Source organism: Marmota flaviventris, chromosome 1 (assembly GCF_047511675.1).
Source record: "Marmota flaviventris isolate mMarFla1 chromosome 1, mMarFla1.hap1, whole genome shotgun sequence".
In the NCBI taxonomy this organism is placed as follows: domain Eukaryota; kingdom Metazoa; phylum Chordata; class Mammalia; order Rodentia; family Sciuridae; genus Marmota; species Marmota flaviventris.
The window spans coordinates 168,631,400-168,648,526 of NC_092498.1; the positions used below are offsets into that span (position 1 = coordinate 168,631,400).

A 17,127-nucleotide genomic window follows, 5' to 3' on the forward strand; every position below is an offset into this window, starting at 1 on the left:
TTAGGCTCCTGTGGAAGTTTCTCTAAATTTTGACATTTATTGTAGAAACTGCTGCAGTTTTCAAAAATGTAGAAGTTAGCATTAGACCACAGAAAAGTTAATACGACTTTTCAGTACCTCAAAAAATATACTTCTGGTTAAAGTTGCTTGTTGTCCTGTGTAAACTAAACTGCACAAAATCCTATATACACAAAAGCTTAAGTCATCTAATTTTACATATAAAACTGACTTCAATATGAAGCCTAAGTACAGAAAACAAATGTAAAACTTAAAAAGTCCCAACATGAGAATTCAAATACAATATGTTAGAAATATATATTTATTTCAATTTTCAGATGCTTCAACTGATACAGGCCATCATGATTTAAATAAGAGGAAAAACATTTCAGAAAGGATAAGAAACCTTTTGCTTAGAGAAAGAAATATAAATTGTTAATAAATTGTTAATTCACTTAAACAGAAAAAGTTCACAACAACCTTTTTTTTTTTTTTTAAAGTTACCACATTTCTCTTTCATTTTTTTCCCCAATTTATTGGAGATGGAGGTTTCTCTCTATCCAAGCTTTGAGTATAAGCAGATAAAAAGTCATTTTCATTTTCTTGACACTGACTTGATGAAAGGGCATATGGTGTCCCCAAAAATGTCTGATGAGTGAGAACATTAAAATGACTAAACTGATGGGACATATTTAATTGACTCTGGTGAACCTCAAAGTTGCTATATGAATCTTGTTCTGCTGAACTGCTGTTCTCTCCTTCAGAGCATACTATATCATCAACAGAAGCGCTCTCTTCAGAATCAATTTGGTAAGTCTTATCTTCTAATAAACTTTTTTGCACGTCAAGAGATGACTGCAACTCAATTTGAATATTCTTTTTTTGATCTGTTCCACTGGATCCTTTGGTCTCTTTCGCCAATATTTCTGAATGAAAATTGCTGCATACTTCTATATGTGAGATTTCATCCCCTGAATCCAGAGACATATCCTCTTCATCCTTTTCATCGTTTTCTAAAAGAGCTACATTTAAAAAACAAAAAGTCCTCCTCTATTGAATTACACAATTTGTTTAAGTTTTAAAATTATACACTACTCACACAATATAATGCGTCAGGGTCTGCAAGTCCACAATCCCTTAAAGCTTGGTCTTCTGCCACAAGTTCACTTAGTCACAACACTCACACTAGGTGTGAATGTCCAGATAATCCGATGCTAAAAGCTTCTGCGAAATGTGTTCACGTTTAATGTTGGGAAATCCCAACTCCCAGCTCCAAAGGGGTTAATGTCAAAACAGCATCTAAAGTTATACGGTAATTCAGTATTTGACAAAACAAATATAAAATAAAATTTCTGACATCTAGCTTCACTGAATTACTAAACTAAGCTCTATTGAATGATCATCTCTGCTTTTCACCAAAAACAAAGTTAAATACATTGTTCATTTTACGTAAACTCTGGAACCAAAGCAGAGGCCATCTCACAAGACTGAAGCTATAATATTCCTACTATCTCCAATTACATTGCTTCATACACCTGAGGAGATTTAGTAACCCAATGCTAAATCCCCAGATCTGGTTTCCTACTTTTTTTCCTTAATAAAACCCCTTATTGGACAGCAGCAGTCAATAAAGTGTACATACCCTCAAAGAGAAAATGCATACTCACAGTATGCACAGGCCACAGCATAGTCAGAAATGCAGTATATGGTAACAACTTGTACTGACTACTTGTGCATGCTGAGTACTAAAATGATAAATGCCTTTAAACACTAACCATAAGCCTATTTACACTGAAGTCAGTGGTTTCAAAATAGGCATTTCAGTATTTCATACCAGACAAAACCATTCCTTTTTCTGTCTGCCTTTAAAGAAAATAAAACTGCTGAAAAGTTACCTGACTGTGACTCAAGGTTCTCATTAGCACCAAACAACGGAAGGTTTTCTTCTGTGACAGAGTTGTGATAGCCCACAAGAGTTTTAAAGTTTTGCATAAAGTCTTCTGTAGTTGCAACTACTATTCCATTGTCTGTGTAACTGGAAAGCACCTTGATGCTCTTCTCTTAAAAACAACAAAAAAAGCACCTGAAGATTCATAGACAAACAATGATACCTAACCACAACAAAATCCTTTATTTCACACATTCAGAATTCTAGCTTAACCACCCATCTCAGCCCCAGGAAATCCTTTTTTCATCCACATCCTTATATTAGAAAGCTTAAGAGTGTTTTCTTTACCTGTTAAAAAGACTATGTGTCGCTGTTGTATGTTCTGAGCCTGAAGTCTGATAAGGCAATCCAATTCTGGAGCATTTCGAGTTTGTGAATCACAATTGTGGTATGACAAGATTTCAACCAGATGTTTCTTCTGATAGACATTCAGAAGTGTCAACAAACTTAGAGCTTTAGCATTCAATCTGAAATTAAACAAAGTTCAAAATCTGGGTCTGTACTTCTAAAGTTTTTACTTCAGATTAAAACCTTAATTCCTTAGTTAGGTAACTAATGACAATTATACTCTTAGCAATAGGGATGCTCAGGAGAGAGAGTGGGAATTAGGCAGTCTACAAGCAAGCTGGCAGGGGTGGTCGCTATACTACCTTAGGCTAAAATTTCAATCATTCTACTCTAAGCTGTTGCTACAATGTAAGGCACAAGGCAACAAGCCATTAAAAAAACTATTAGCTGCAGTTAGGAAAGTGAGGGAACTGTTGATAAGTATACCGTTAGATCTCAGTATTGTTTATAAACTATAATAGAAGAGATTTGCCCTAAACCCACTTCACAGGCTTTGAGGGTAAATTTTAAAAGGTGAATAGCTGTAAGAATCAAATAACTGGAAATTAGTTAACCCTGAATTCCCTTGAAGAGTGTACCTCAGTCTGATTAGGAAATGCAGAGAAATACAAATATAAAAAATTCTTAATTACCTTTTAAACTCTACAGTAGGATAAGTATCTCAAACTCATCTGATACTGTACTTGTTTGTGGACTAGTCCTCCAAGGAACTGACCTTAGGCATATTAGAAGTAATATGTACAAATATAAATGAATATCCTAATCACCAGTCTCCTTATCAGGTTGAGATTAATCCTTGTCCAAATACTTGTTAGGAAGAGGGCCTGATCTAGTTGGCTTATACAATTCAAAGAAAAAAAAATTGTAGATCCATTTTGATTATTTTAGATTAATAAGCACATTAAGCCAGTTATACTTTACACAAAACCAGAACTTAAACATCTATCTAAACAATAATACCACTTCTAACTTAGATTGGCTATGGATAGCTGTCAAAATTGCAGTGTCTACAAACATGGGGAAAAAAATTTGTGAGCACAGTATTAAAATCAACCATTATGCATTTATTTTTTCCCAAATCTTACCTGCCTAGTTCTTTTAGCTTTTTCTGAAATTTACAGTGAACTTTCCACTGCCATTTTCCTTCTGGGGTACTAAGGTCTTCAAGGAATGCCAAAAAATTTTTAAGGCTCTCTGTTGAAATAATGAAGTTTCTTTTCAGTTAACAATCCACATCTGAATTATGGAAGAAGTGCTTGTTCATATCATGTAAGAGATCTACTTTCCTATGTACTCTTTTCCTAAGAGACTTACATTATCCCTAAAGCACTAAGACTATAATATCTGCACATGAAAAAAGAATACACTGATGACAGTACCAATATCAGAAGTAATCTAGGGGTTGGAGATATAGCTCAGTTGGTAGAGTGCCTGCCTAGCATGTACAAGGCCCTGGGTTAAATCCCTAGCACCACCCCCAAAAAGTAATCTATACCAGATTCACAGAAAAGAATTTAAAATACTAAAAATAGGAAAGAAATTTGAGGTGATAAGAGCCCAGGAAAAAGATTAAAATATACTGGTTACTGTGAGTGACAGAATAACAGACAATACCATTAAGAAGTCAAATCCCCCATTTTCTCTAGAAACCTAGGGGTGGGGATGGTGAACAAGTTACATGCTCATAAGACTGCATTAACCTTACCAATTGTAACCACTTCTGGATTTAAAATTGATTCATCAGACACAATAAAACCTCCTGATACAAATAAATCATTGTATGTATGATTTTTAACATCATCCAGGCTATCAACACCAGCAAAATTAACACAGGGGAGTTTCTTTAAAGTCACCAAGCCAGGTACCTGTTAAATATAAAAAACAGAAAAGGATGGATAAGGAAATGAAATGATAAGTAACCTACACAGAAAATCTTTATGGTTCATCTGTATTAATGCATTGCAGCTGAAAAAAAAATCACAAAAATAATTACTTCAACATTATTTCCCAATATATAAACCACTATTTAAATATTTGACAATAGACCTGAAAACAAAATGGACAAATGGTAACCAGTCTGTAACACACGAATATAGTCAAAATTCAGAAGACAAGAGTCTCTTGACAGGATACCTCCAAATCAAAGGGAAAGGAGGACTAGTTTGGCAAAGAAGAGGTAGCACAAATAGGTGCCTGAGACATAAAAATAAAGGTGAGAATACATATTTAGCAGGCCCCCAGCATTCAAGGATTCAGTACTTTTATTAGTACTGACTACTTTGACTGTCAGAAGAAAATATGATGTACAGCAATTTAGGAATTTTGCAGTGGTACAAAACAACTGCCCCCAAGCTAATTCATGAAAGGATACATATGTTTTATCATCTTTAAAGCTTACAGACAAAACCTTTAGTTTCAGACAGTTAAGATTTAAAAATAAGGGAGTTATAAAAAACCAAAATAAATATGAATGTGACTTAACAGACTACCTTGTGAATGAAACCTGCAATGTCTTCATTTTGAATAATAATCAATAGTTTATCTAATTTTGATCTTCTTTCCAAAAACTGTTCTGGGTGGCATTCTGTATTGCCTAATTTGATAAGATATTCCTGTTAAAGAAAAACAACTATATCAACATTAAAAAGCTTTTTGGTAAATGATGCAACAAACAGATAAATTTTACTACTAGGACCTTTAAGAAACTTTACTCTAGGAAAGTTCACAGACCTCAAGTCCACTCCTCTTATGCAAGAGGAATTAAAGGGTCAAGCTTCACCAATCACACTTTTACAATGTTAGAATGCTATGCATTTAAAGTAAATGCCTGTGTGAAATGACAGAACTGTAATAATGGATTAGCCCAGATTCCCACATTCTAAACCCAGCTCTGTTCATTATTATGGGAAACAGAGTACATCATTAACCACTCCTTGCTTTCTTTTTCATCTGCTAAGCAGGCCCTTGGTTGTTCATGGCAATATTACTGTGGTATTCCTCTTCAGAGTTATAAGGCTCATTTAATTCACAACAGGTCAGAAAGTATTCATACACCAGTATTCACATACTAATTAGCTATTTAACATCTTCAAGCAAAGCAGACTCTCCCATTTAAAACCTCCCTCCATGCTGGTGGCAAAGTATTACTACCTTTCACAGGACACAAGCTGTTAAGTCCATGCAGAGTTCTCTTTGCTTGCTGGTAGATTCCTGAACCCTGACACCAACTGCAGGATCCTGGAGGTAACACTCCTCACTTAATGTTCTCAACGTCAGCACAGCTGGTCAAATAGCCAGATCAAAACCCAGTGTGCTTGACAACTAGTTTACTGCTCTTCTGAAAGCTGCTTAAAATGTCACCTAAAGAGGATATTTTTTATACACCTAGACTAAAGCAGCAGCTTCTACAGATTTTACTCTAATCTAAGCACCTGAGCAAATCTCAGATTAGCTTAGTGAAAAGGTAAATTACTGCCAGGACTCAGTGATTTTAGGTCTTTTTTTAATATTAGAGAGTTTTAAATTCAAGTTTATAAGACTATCTTATATAGTAATAAAACAACCTGAATATAGAAATTAGTAAACTTATATTTTTATTCCTTATCTTTATTTTTGCTGGAAATTATCTGATGGATAGTGTAACAGTAAAAGTTCCATTTTCTATTAGATCTGTAAGAGCAGTTACTTATTCTACATAAAGTAAATAATGCCAGAAATACAATTTGTTCTACCCTAAAATGAATTTAATGTACCATTCATAAGGAAATGCATCTCCTATCCCCTCAATTTAAATGCCATGTTAAGAATGTTACATTAAAAAAAATTAAAAGAGCGAAGAGGGTAGAATGTGCAGTTTATTCTAAGCACACATTTCTAACACTGAGCTACATCCCCAGCCCTTAAACCCAGCCTATTCTCTCAATTAGCCCTACCCAATGTGCACCTATGCTCCAAAGAGTGCTCTGCTTGGAAACATGTTGCCGGGGGTAGGAAGCTAAGAACTTCTACATTGCAATATACAGGGCATAAATGCAACCAAGCTTGGTTTCATTTTCCCAAGGTATCACAAGGATTCAGTAAGAAAAGCACAACAAGTATTCTGATCCTCTTTCATTTCCATGTCTTCACATCTTCACTGGGTACACCACAAGAAACTTGGTGACGTCAGAGAACCCTAGACAAAGGGTTAGGCCCTTGTCACTACTACTGAGTTTCTGGGCCATGCTGTGCTGTAAGTCACTAATTTGTTCCTCTGCTTCCTCTAATAAAACAGGTGGCAATTTCAGTCATAAGTAAATTGCATAAATGGAAACAAGCATTCATTTGAAAACCCATGACAATCCCTCAAGTTACAATTAAAATCTTATAGTTCAATGAGTACTAATCAAATACACTAAACCACTGATACAAATAACAAATTTTACCGAGGTCTATGCTTATATACATGAAGGTAAGTATTTAAAACAAATACCTAAAAAGTTATTCTATGGCAGAAAAGATACATCTTACAGTGAATAGTCCTTCATGACTGGGAAGTCTTTCAGGATCATTAAGGTTTCTAATCAATAAGGGGTACAGCGAATCATGACGTGGCCAGAGTATCAAGAAACACCACAAGAACATATCATTAGGTCAACCCTGGACAGTTCGTTTCTGACTCCTAAAACTCCGTTACGAATGGTGGCATGTATTTTTCTTCCCTTTCATTAAAAGCCCAAGTAGGCAGTATTTAAAACCTCTGAATCGACAGTTTAAAATATCTGTAGTATGTACAAACAGACTCTTCTTTGGTACCGTTGGGGACCAAAATGTTCTCTACCACTAAGCTATATATATCTTGCAGTTATTTACATAAATGCCCTTTAAAAATTACACAGAAAAAGATTCTAAATTCTAAGATACTTAGGTCACAGGTACTACATTTAGTTCAATTTATTAATCTTTTATTCTATTCTGAATTATTAGATTATGAAAATATAAGACGAACCTTTTTTTAAACTCCATTTTATAGAGGTCAAGTCAATAAGACAAGTTTATTCAGCATTATTATTTACCTTCCCATTTAATTACCTTTATTTCTTTACAGAGCACACTCTCTTCTTCTTCATGAATATAAAATTTCACAGTGTTTTTCTGGACATCTTTCATGATTTTAACCAAACTATTAAATACTTCAGGTTCCAACTGGCTTATAAAATCTGAAAGAGCTGGTTGGGCAGAGATGTTTATATCACTGGGTGATTTTGTTTCTTTTTCTACTGGTTCCCGGGCAGCATCACCAGGTACAGTATGATCAGAAGTCACCATTACCTCTGTAGCATGATGCGACTGGTTCATTGCTCCTTCAGTTAAACTCAATGATGAAGAGGAATGCTGTTCATTAGAGTTGTTGTCTTTCAAAGCATCACTACAAAGTGACTCAGGGAGGTGTTTATTGTTGATGTCACTTGAGGAAACTGATACAATATGCCTTCCCAGAGGATTCAATGCTATCTTAGTATCAGAATCATTAGGACTGACTGATGGCAAATTCCCACTTTTAGCAGATGCTTTAATAATAATAGTATTTAGTTTCTCATGCAAACCATCTACAAACTCCTGTACACCAGCTTTTGAAGTCTTAGAATATATGAACTCAGAAAGCCGTTTCATCTTCTCTTGTGTGGAAAAGATTGGTGTGGAAATTCTACTGACATATGAAACATTCTTTTGCTTCAGAATCTCTTCTATCTTCCTAGAAAAGAGATTGTATTCTCCTAACACTGTTCTCTCTGTAGTTTCACTCACTGCAGGCGTCTCTGCTGCTGGCACACACTGCTCCTCCACTGTCACCACCTGACCTGTCAACACGTCATCCTCAGTGGTGCCCTTTAGTGTGTCTGTAAATGGAGAGGATGGAAACTGGTAATCAGAACTTCTCTGTCTACTTATTACCCGGGGGTCGTTAGGAAAGGCTTCCTGTGGTGGCAGACACACCAGTTGTTCTTCTGGTGATTTCATACCTATATAGGAAGAGTTTATTATTATAAGAACAATCCACAAAGATAATATTTAAAAACACTTTTAAATCAGAAGAAAAATAGGTCAAGTAAATATTTAACTAATTACGCATCTGAAAGTAAAATAAAAACCTCAAATACCATTGTGAACCCTATTTCCTATGTGCCCTACTTACAGGCATGTTTTTGGGTTTTAGGAGGCAGAGTAATAACTTTCTAATTTTCTTTTGAAGTATTCAAACAAGTATTTCTAGCAGCACAGGTCATCTGCTTCTTTTCTGCTTCCCTATCATTCCATAGACCTGACGTGTTTTAATCAGGATGGTCAACTACATTAGCTTGCTCAACTCTTACATTCCTTGCTAGGTAATATCTACTATAATACTCACTTAATATGAGAATCAGGTGTAAGGCAACTCAAAAGAATGTTAAATTAAGATGTTGTGATTCCACCAATCATTTAGGATCTACAATAACTCATCCACTTTCAGACTTGCTCTCATATGGAGATTTCCTGCAATGTTAGGGACTTTATTTTGTCACTGAAAAAAGCCTCAACAAGATAGGAAGAGAATAAAATTTCATAGTGATTTCCATTTTGTTTGCAAGTAATTTTAAGAGAAATCAGGATAGCTATCCCATTTGAGATAAAAAGGTGTTTCAGTTAGCTGATGCTAAAGGAACTACAATCTTTGATTCTTGACAATGAGCTTTATCTATAAGATCATACTCCCCTACACACAAAAATTCTAAATTCAAACATGTTTTTGAAACTACATTTCAAAACAAATACCCTCATACACTTTTAAGACACAAGGGGCAAATATATTTAACTTCAACAGTCATATTACATTTTAGGAAAAAAAATTATGATCTTTGTCTATAAGGCCATATCACACTATTTCACCCTTTAAAAATGACCAATATTCCTTAAAGTCAACATTCCCTAACTAATTGCTACTATAGCATAAGAAATGGTATCTCTAAATAAGAAAGTCTATCTATCATTTTCAAATCTACAATACTTTTTGAAAAAGGAATTCACAGTATCTTTTTAAAGTTTCAGGTGTGGGAGCATGTGCTTTTTTCTACATGTAAGTCCACCCGACTTAAACTTCTCTAAAAGGCTTAAACAATCTCAGCAGCAGCTTGTGACATTCTCTACTGACCTAGTGATTACTATGAATCACTGCACTTAGTAACTACTGCAAAGGCACTTGTCATCAGAGTAAAAAGACCACAGCAGGTCCACGGGTGAAAACAAGAAGGGGACCAAAATATTCAACTTGTCAAGGAAAGAACTGCAACTGTACATAGTTGACAGGACAGAAAATTCAAGTTCTATAAGTTTAGGAATATTCAATGTCATACATATCCTTATATCTACAACGTTAAAATGGAGTTCAGTATGTATACAAAATATCTACAAGGTTATATCAAGAAATCATTAACAATAATTAATCCACTGAGAGGAAACTAAGTGTACTTACTTTAGTGTTTTTTTTTCCTTTCTTGAATTATGTACCATGTGAAATATCAGATTTATTCAAATAAAGACTGAATTGTCTTATAAAACACATGGGTTGAAGACGACTAATTTTAAACTTAGAGCCACATATCAGACCAGTAAGCTTATTCCTAAAGGGCTATAGATAAAGGGATTTTTTTTTTTTCAAATTTAAATATAATGTAAATCTACATGGAGAATTTCCCATATTTAAAAAAACCTAACTAAATAAATCCCATTTAAAAATGTAAACTTTATTTGAAACAAATTTCCCTGTAAGATTTTAAGGTGACTTCAGATTGTCTACACTTTGTTATAAAATATGAATACAGTATCCCAAATGAGAGTACTACAGATGCCTATGAAGCATTTCAAATACAAATAAGATTCCTGCTATTCCCAATGAGAAAGAATTACTGATAGATGCACAACATGGATGAAACCCTTATGCAAGATTGAGTTAAAGAGCCAAACACAAAAAACTGTGGGGGTTCCATTTACCTTAAGTTGAAGAGGAGGCAAAACTAATGTTAAAGAAGTCAGTTTAGTAGTTACTTTTTGAGAACAGGCAGAGTATAGACTGAGTAAGTAGATGCAGACGAATACCTGGAGTGATGGAAATGTACTACATCTCGCCTTAAGTGGTAGTTGCCTATGTGTATACACATGTAAAATGAGCTGAATACTTTCCTGTATGTTGTATATCAGCTGCTTAAAAAAAAAAAAAAAAAAAAATCACCTTTTCCTAGGAAGAAACATTTTCTTGAAGGAAACTTAATATCAAAAGAATCACTATAAAGACCTACAAAGAAAATCATTTAGCTTTCCCTCTATAAATTAAAAAAAAAAAAATTCTGAAAGAGACTCTAACGAAATGGAAATAATGAAAAAAAAAAAAAAAAAAAAGACTACCAAACTCTAAGCAAGAAATCAAGCTCATGATCATATGTAAAAGCTGAATTGACTTTGAGCTCAGACATTAGAGAAAGGAGAGACTCTCCACTGTAACTAGCTAATCAGTAATAATCTGGATGATGTTCTGGAGTCAGTTTCTTCATCTCTTAAACTAAGAACCAGGTTAAAAAATTCAAGATTAGGATTACTGTACCTAAAAGATAAATGGCTTTCCCTCCTGGTATTTTTCAAATTTAAAAGAAACTTCAAAGAAACTGCTTCCTAAGATATTCTGCAAAATGGATTAGGAAAACAAATTCTAAGTCTTCCCAAGTAATCCTATCAGAGAGAATCTACTATAGGTAAAGAAATCTATAAATATCCAGTGACTTTTCTGAACATATTATAGTAAGAATATTTGATACAATTCAATTAATGACTTAAATATAAATATGGTATTGGCCAAACTTTCAGTAAACAATGGAACTTAAATCAATGCCCTAGTGATAAAGAATCAGAAATGAAAGCCATTCTGAAGAACTGGGAGGAAAAGCAAAGCGAGCCTTCTCACCTGGTGTTTGTTTCTCACCATGTTTCCCCAGCTGGTCTTCTGGGCTTCTTGCGTTCCCTCCTGAGGGAAAGCATCCATTAGATTTGTAGACTGTCTTCAGATACCAGTGACACCTATTAAGTACCTTTCAAAAAAAACCCCAAAAGCTAACAAATCCACGTATTCCTTCTTTTGGTTAAAATATTCCTGAAGGGTCATTCAGAAATGGCAAACTCCTTCCTTTTCCTTTCAGGTGATGAAATAACACCCAGATGCTATGCCTTCAAATGGCTCAACATTAAGTATGAAGGTGTTTAAATGAGGAATGATTAGGACAATCAGGTCAATAAACTACTTCAAGCCAATGTCTCCAGCTCATAAGAGAGTAGCAGCTCCCTATGACTTTTGGGCTTCTAGCCCTCTAATAAGGTAGAAAATGGTGCTGAATGAAGTCCATGTAAACTCCTGAAATTTCAGAAATTCTTCTCAGAATCGTTGAAGGGCTCATAGGTCCAAGGTCACAAGTCAGCCTACTTTTTAGCAAAGAGTAGTTTACTTTTTCTTTTAAAGTTAAATGAAGGTCTAGCTAGAAATAGAAAAGATGTGCCCTAGCAACATTTCTGAATATATTTAGCTAGTAACAAAGATGAATAAGAACTTGGAATATTAAGAGTATATCTGCATGGAGAAACAAGAATACTGCAACATGATAATCTTTCAACATTTACCACATTATTCTTGAGGCCCATGGATCAATAAGCTTTCTTAGGTTTTTGCATTTGATCATTTCAATTTATTCTCCAAGATGATTCAATTTCTTTAAGATACTCCAATATTAAGAAATAGAAAAATTTTTTCAAATAGATGAACCTTAACGTAACCACTTATTAGATGACAGTTTATTAAAGTTTAATCAGTTGAGAAGTATTGGTTGAACAAAGAGCATGATTTCATCTCTGTACCTACCTCTCCTTGTAAGAAACTCAGTTTCTGCCAACAATTTTTATTTGATAGTCTGCATGCTAAATCTAATAGGGAGAGTACATATGTCCTAAATCCCTCTATTATTAATAGGCCCTTCTGCAGATACTTGCTGATGATGACCAAGAACAGCATCACCAGTTGACGAATATGATACTGCTCAAAATAAGATGGTGAAGATGTCACTAAGATAAAGCACCTAGTAACCCAAGAGTGGAATTTTGAAAAGATGAAACCCTTCAAGAAACTGGTTCTGAATAAAGGCAATAAAACTATGACCTAGTTTATTTTTTCTTACCTGTAATTGGTATCAGTTTCCAATGTATTTCAGTCTCTTCAACATTATTTGACTTAGACTGTTGTCTATGTAATCCATGTTCAATGGGAACAGTGGGACACAAACTGCAATCTTCAAAATTATTCATGTTAATTAAATTTGGATCCTAAAAATTAAAGTACATATTCAATAGCATTCTTTTAAATTTTAATGTCAAGAATAACTATTTTCTTCACAGCAAATCCACACACTTCAATCTAAACATTACAAATAACTGATAAACATGGCAAAGTTATGATACATTAGTCTCAAAATTAAAACATAATTATTCTTCTCAAAACAATGTTAATTTAGAGCAGTGACTGGTAAACTTTTATAGTAAGGCACCAACATTTTAGGTTTTGCAGGCCATATACTGAACTCTGCCATTAACAATTCAAAAGTGGACATAAGGCAACACCTAACTGAATGGCACAAAGTTTTTAATTACAAAAAAAAAAACAGGAAGTGAGCTGTGTTAGGCAATCAAATCCCTGTCAATTGGAGTATTAAATACAGTGGAAAATACAAACCATGCAGGTTAGTATCTCAATGCCTACCTTATATAAGTCCTTTACTAGAATTTTCTTCCTAATATAAATATCCCAAAACTACATGGACAAAGGCTGGGAACATCCACATTATGACTTTTCCTCCAGATAGAGAATAAATTAGAAGTCCATGGGAATATGGTACCATCCTGGGTCATTCTCAATGATACAGCCACTTCTTGAGGTTACTTCCCAGCTAGAAACCAGTACACTAAGCACATACCATAATCTGGAAGCCCTCACAGAAGGGTGGAGAATCACTTCAGAGGTAATCCCAATAGACTCATCTCGTTCCCATCTGCACAACAAATACTAAGTACCTAACCTTATTTATTACACTGAGACACTAATAAATTCAACCATTTCATTTGCCTCACCTTTGAGTTCTCTGCCTCTGCCAGCAGAAAGCAGCACATGCTTTGAGGATTCAACATTATGAAACAACATGGAACCAACTCCCAATATGCCATTTCTGACAAACACAGTCCAGCCTTAGTTTTATCACAACAAGTAAACCTTAGACTATTTATAAAGCCTATAAGAGCAGGAAGGAAAACAACTACTTTGGTATTTATTTCATAACAAGGAAAACTAAGAAGCACTGTCCTAGATAAATATCTTTACTCAAGTGTATCTTATTTTTTCTTTAAAGAAGAAACCACTCCATGAAGCACAAACCCACATCCTCCTTGACACCCACACTCACAAAAGCAAAGAAAGACAACCAAAAGACATATGCTTACTTCTTTCAAATGCAACTTATGGTCAATGCCTACTTCACTGGTAGAAACAGCAACCGGATACTTTAAAGATGTTACATTAACTTCTAGCAATGGGCTTTGAGCACCCTTAAAATGTGTATTTTCAATTTTTGCACAAGTAGGCTGTTCATATTCTTTCTTATCTGAGGTAGAGTTCAAGTCATATTCATGCTTCTGCCTCAGCTCTTCATAGGCATCATCAGTGCTCAATCCTAAGGCTTTGTTGACTGTCTCTGTCAGGGATGCATCAGAATGGCGTGCATTAGCTAATGTTTCTGATAGCCAATTAAACAGCCTATGGATGTCAGCAACACCGGAGTTACAGGTATCCTGCTGCTGCTGTCTCAAGTCAGCATCATGCCCAAGTAAGCCAATGGGCTGTGGAGACTCTGGGCGGGGTGGGGGGAGAAAAAAAGTCATCTCTTGAAGTTAAGTTTGAAAGCCAGCTTACATATTTTAAAAATCAAATATACCTTAAAAATTACTTACAAAAAATAGGCAAGAACTCAAACAAGTGAGGTCTAGATTTTAAAAATGTAATCAGTTCTAAAATTTGGAATAAAGGCCAAAATTCCTTTTAAATGAAGGCTAGTATGTCATAATTTAAGTACTTTATTAAGAAAATGAGCTCATGCATTAAGTTGTAAATAATAAATTATGGATAATAAATATCAGTAACCATATTATAATTACCTTAAACTCTGCCACCAAAATCCCACTCAATTAGTTGCTTGATTGAAGATAAGCTTTCCACTATTTTGCCAATTTTTAGGAGATGCAAATTATACTTACATATACTTAAAAAAAAAACAACCAACCTATCACTTAATTTTATTTCCTCTGTACCTATTATTGCCTTTGTCCTTAATGCTCAGGTTAACATTCTTAAAATTGCTAACATTTATCCAAAATGACTACTTATATTCATAATGAAGCTAGGATATTTGAGATACTGGAAAAACCTCCAAACATGCAACATGAAAGAAAACATAAATCTAGATAATCTGTACAACCAATATTTAAAAAGTTGCAAAGAGCACATATTCAGAAAGTCATGTACTTTAATACTCAGGTGGAGGTGAGCTTATGCCTGAGTGGATATTAGGATTTCCAATTTAGGAAGGGTACAACATACCACGGTAAAAAATAAAAGGGAGTATTTACTAACTCTAATTATAATCATGATTCTAATAAGAAATTATTGCATATGTAAAGTTTATATAGACAAAAAAACCAGATTACTGGCAGTTAGGTGGATCTCAAGGCAACTTTTGGGGGATAATGAAAATGTCTATATTGTAGAGTTAGTTACACAGCTGTCAAAACTTAAAATGCATGCTTAACAAAGGTGTGCCATATATAAAATTATACCTTGAGAAAGTTGGTGCTAGTTAAAAGTGACAAATGATTTTTGAGGTTCATTCTTATAAAATGAGCTCACCACCAAATCAAGAGCAGGGTGCTTTTGTTTGTGTATTTAGGACTGAACCCCAGGGTAACCTACCATGGAGCTACATCCCCAAACACAGCTTTTTCACAGATAACTTATTTTTTGGCAATTGACTTATCTTATTAAATGCCTATTATGTGCTCAATGCTAATACAAGAAAATTTAGAACAAAGCTTTTGAGTCAATCAGTTCTGAGTTCAAACATGGAGTCTGCCACATGCAGATGTAGTTAACATTATTTTACTTACCTGAGATGGTTTTCTCAACTGCAAAACTGATGAAAATAATGCCTAATACTCAAGAACCAAATGACATAAATACATGACATACCTAGCATATAGTAAACACTTGAACTCTCCTGACACAGGTGTAACACAGTACATATTAGTGTCAACAGGGTTCAGTACAGATCAAAAGTCCAGCATAAGTTAAACAAGGAGATGGAGATCATCAAGAAGTAGAATAGTGCCAGGTGTGGTGGCACACACCTGTAATCCCAGGGAATTAGGAGACTGAGGCAGGAGAATCCCAAGTTCAAAGTCAGCCTCAGCAAAAGCAAGGTGCTAAGCAACTCAATGAGATCCTGTCTCTAAATAAAATACAAAATAGGGCTTGGGATGTGGCTCAGTGGTTGAGTGCCCCTGAATTCAATCCCAGGTACCTCCCTCCCCCCAAAAAAGAAGAGCCAGAAAGCTGAGGTGAGATCTGACCTGTGACAATATAAAATTTGATAGACGTGGAAGATGTTTCAGGGAGGAAAAATAAAATTCATATTCTAGGGAGACTGAACCCTAGTCAAAGACCACATGAAATAGTGGAAAGCATGGCAGGATATGGCCAATCTAACACATCTTTATATGCCAAGTATAGAAGATGAGATTGGTCACAAGTTAACAAAGCAATATTAAGAACATGATGCTAAAGTCATTCAAATAAGCCAGGAAGGTCACCAAGGTGATATGAACACAGACAAAGAACAAACACTGAGAAGAAAAAGAAACACAAGAAAAAACCCTCAAAGTCACTGCAGAAATATCACTTGTCAAACAGAACTTTCTGCAATGATTAAAATGCTATCTGTCCTGGACAATACAGTATTATTAATTTTAACATATGAATAGTGAACCATGCTGGATAATGCAAGAAGAAGAAAAGGTCAGTAGCTAAGTGAAAAATCAGGACTCAAGTATAGAGTGCCGAGTAAGTATAATAAGGACACCCATCTGTCCAACCTAGTCAGACATGCAATGAATGTGAAAAGAAGTAAAACCATTCAGTAGGAAATAAAGGAATACTCAGAACTGCCATAATCAGTAAGAACATCAACAGCAGAACAAACTGTGTATGGTTTCAAAGGTCCCTGACTGCAAAAGAACACATATTATGCTTATGGACTAGTACTGTGAAGACTTAAAAACCTAGATGATAAAAAATATTTTAGCTTACTTCTAAATTAAACGTATTTAGTAAGGGTCTCATTCCTATCTTTTTTTTTTTTTTTGTCAACTGAAAGAATAGAGGGCTAAGGATATAACTCATTGGCAGAGCCCTAACATATGCAAGGCCCTGGGTTCAATCCCCAGTATTGTGAAGATTTTTTTTTTTTTAATGTAAAAAAAAAAAAGCAAAACAAAAAATAGAAAAGCCCAAAGACATTCCTGGATCCCTAGGATAGAAAATTAATATGCAAGCATCTAAGAAATTTTAAAGCTTAGAAGATTCCTTTCATTAAGCAGCATCCTAAAAGAACCCAATATTATAATGTTGTCTTTCTCCAATTATGAAAATAGAAAAGAAAGAGCTTTGAAAATAGAAAATAATAAAA

General features: G+C 34.6%; 1 protein-coding gene across 9 annotated transcripts in view; it reads right to left on the reverse strand.

Annotated features, from left to right (window-relative positions):
* Positions 1 to 8: 8 nt before the first annotated feature.
* Tasor (transcription activation suppressor) overlaps positions 9 to 17,127 on the reverse strand; it is a 44,961-nt gene continuing 27,842 nt past the window's right edge. Inside the window, exons 15-24 of one of the 9 annotated variants that reach the window (XM_071618828.1) lie at positions 13,835 to 14,085; positions 12,523 to 12,667; positions 11,265 to 11,324; positions 7,364 to 8,295; positions 4,783 to 4,905; positions 3,999 to 4,158; positions 3,379 to 3,487; positions 2,234 to 2,412; positions 1,893 to 2,057; positions 9 to 1,019 (exon numbers count right to left, since the gene is read on the reverse strand). In XM_071618828.1, coding sequence (XP_071474929.1) covers positions 514 to 1,019; positions 1,893 to 2,057; positions 2,234 to 2,412; positions 3,379 to 3,487; positions 3,999 to 4,158; positions 4,783 to 4,905; positions 7,364 to 8,295; positions 11,265 to 11,324; positions 12,523 to 12,667; positions 13,835 to 14,085 — 2,630 coding nt within the window. In that variant the 3' untranslated portion in view covers positions 9 to 513. Of the gene's footprint in view, positions 1,297 to 1,892; positions 2,058 to 2,233; positions 2,413 to 3,378; positions 3,488 to 3,998; positions 4,159 to 4,782; positions 4,906 to 7,363; positions 8,296 to 11,264; positions 11,325 to 12,522; positions 12,668 to 13,834; positions 14,242 to 17,127 lie in introns of all 9 variants that reach the window. The other 8 variants (XM_027921564.3, XM_027921563.3, XM_027921566.3 and 5 more) reach the window with 8 other exon arrangements.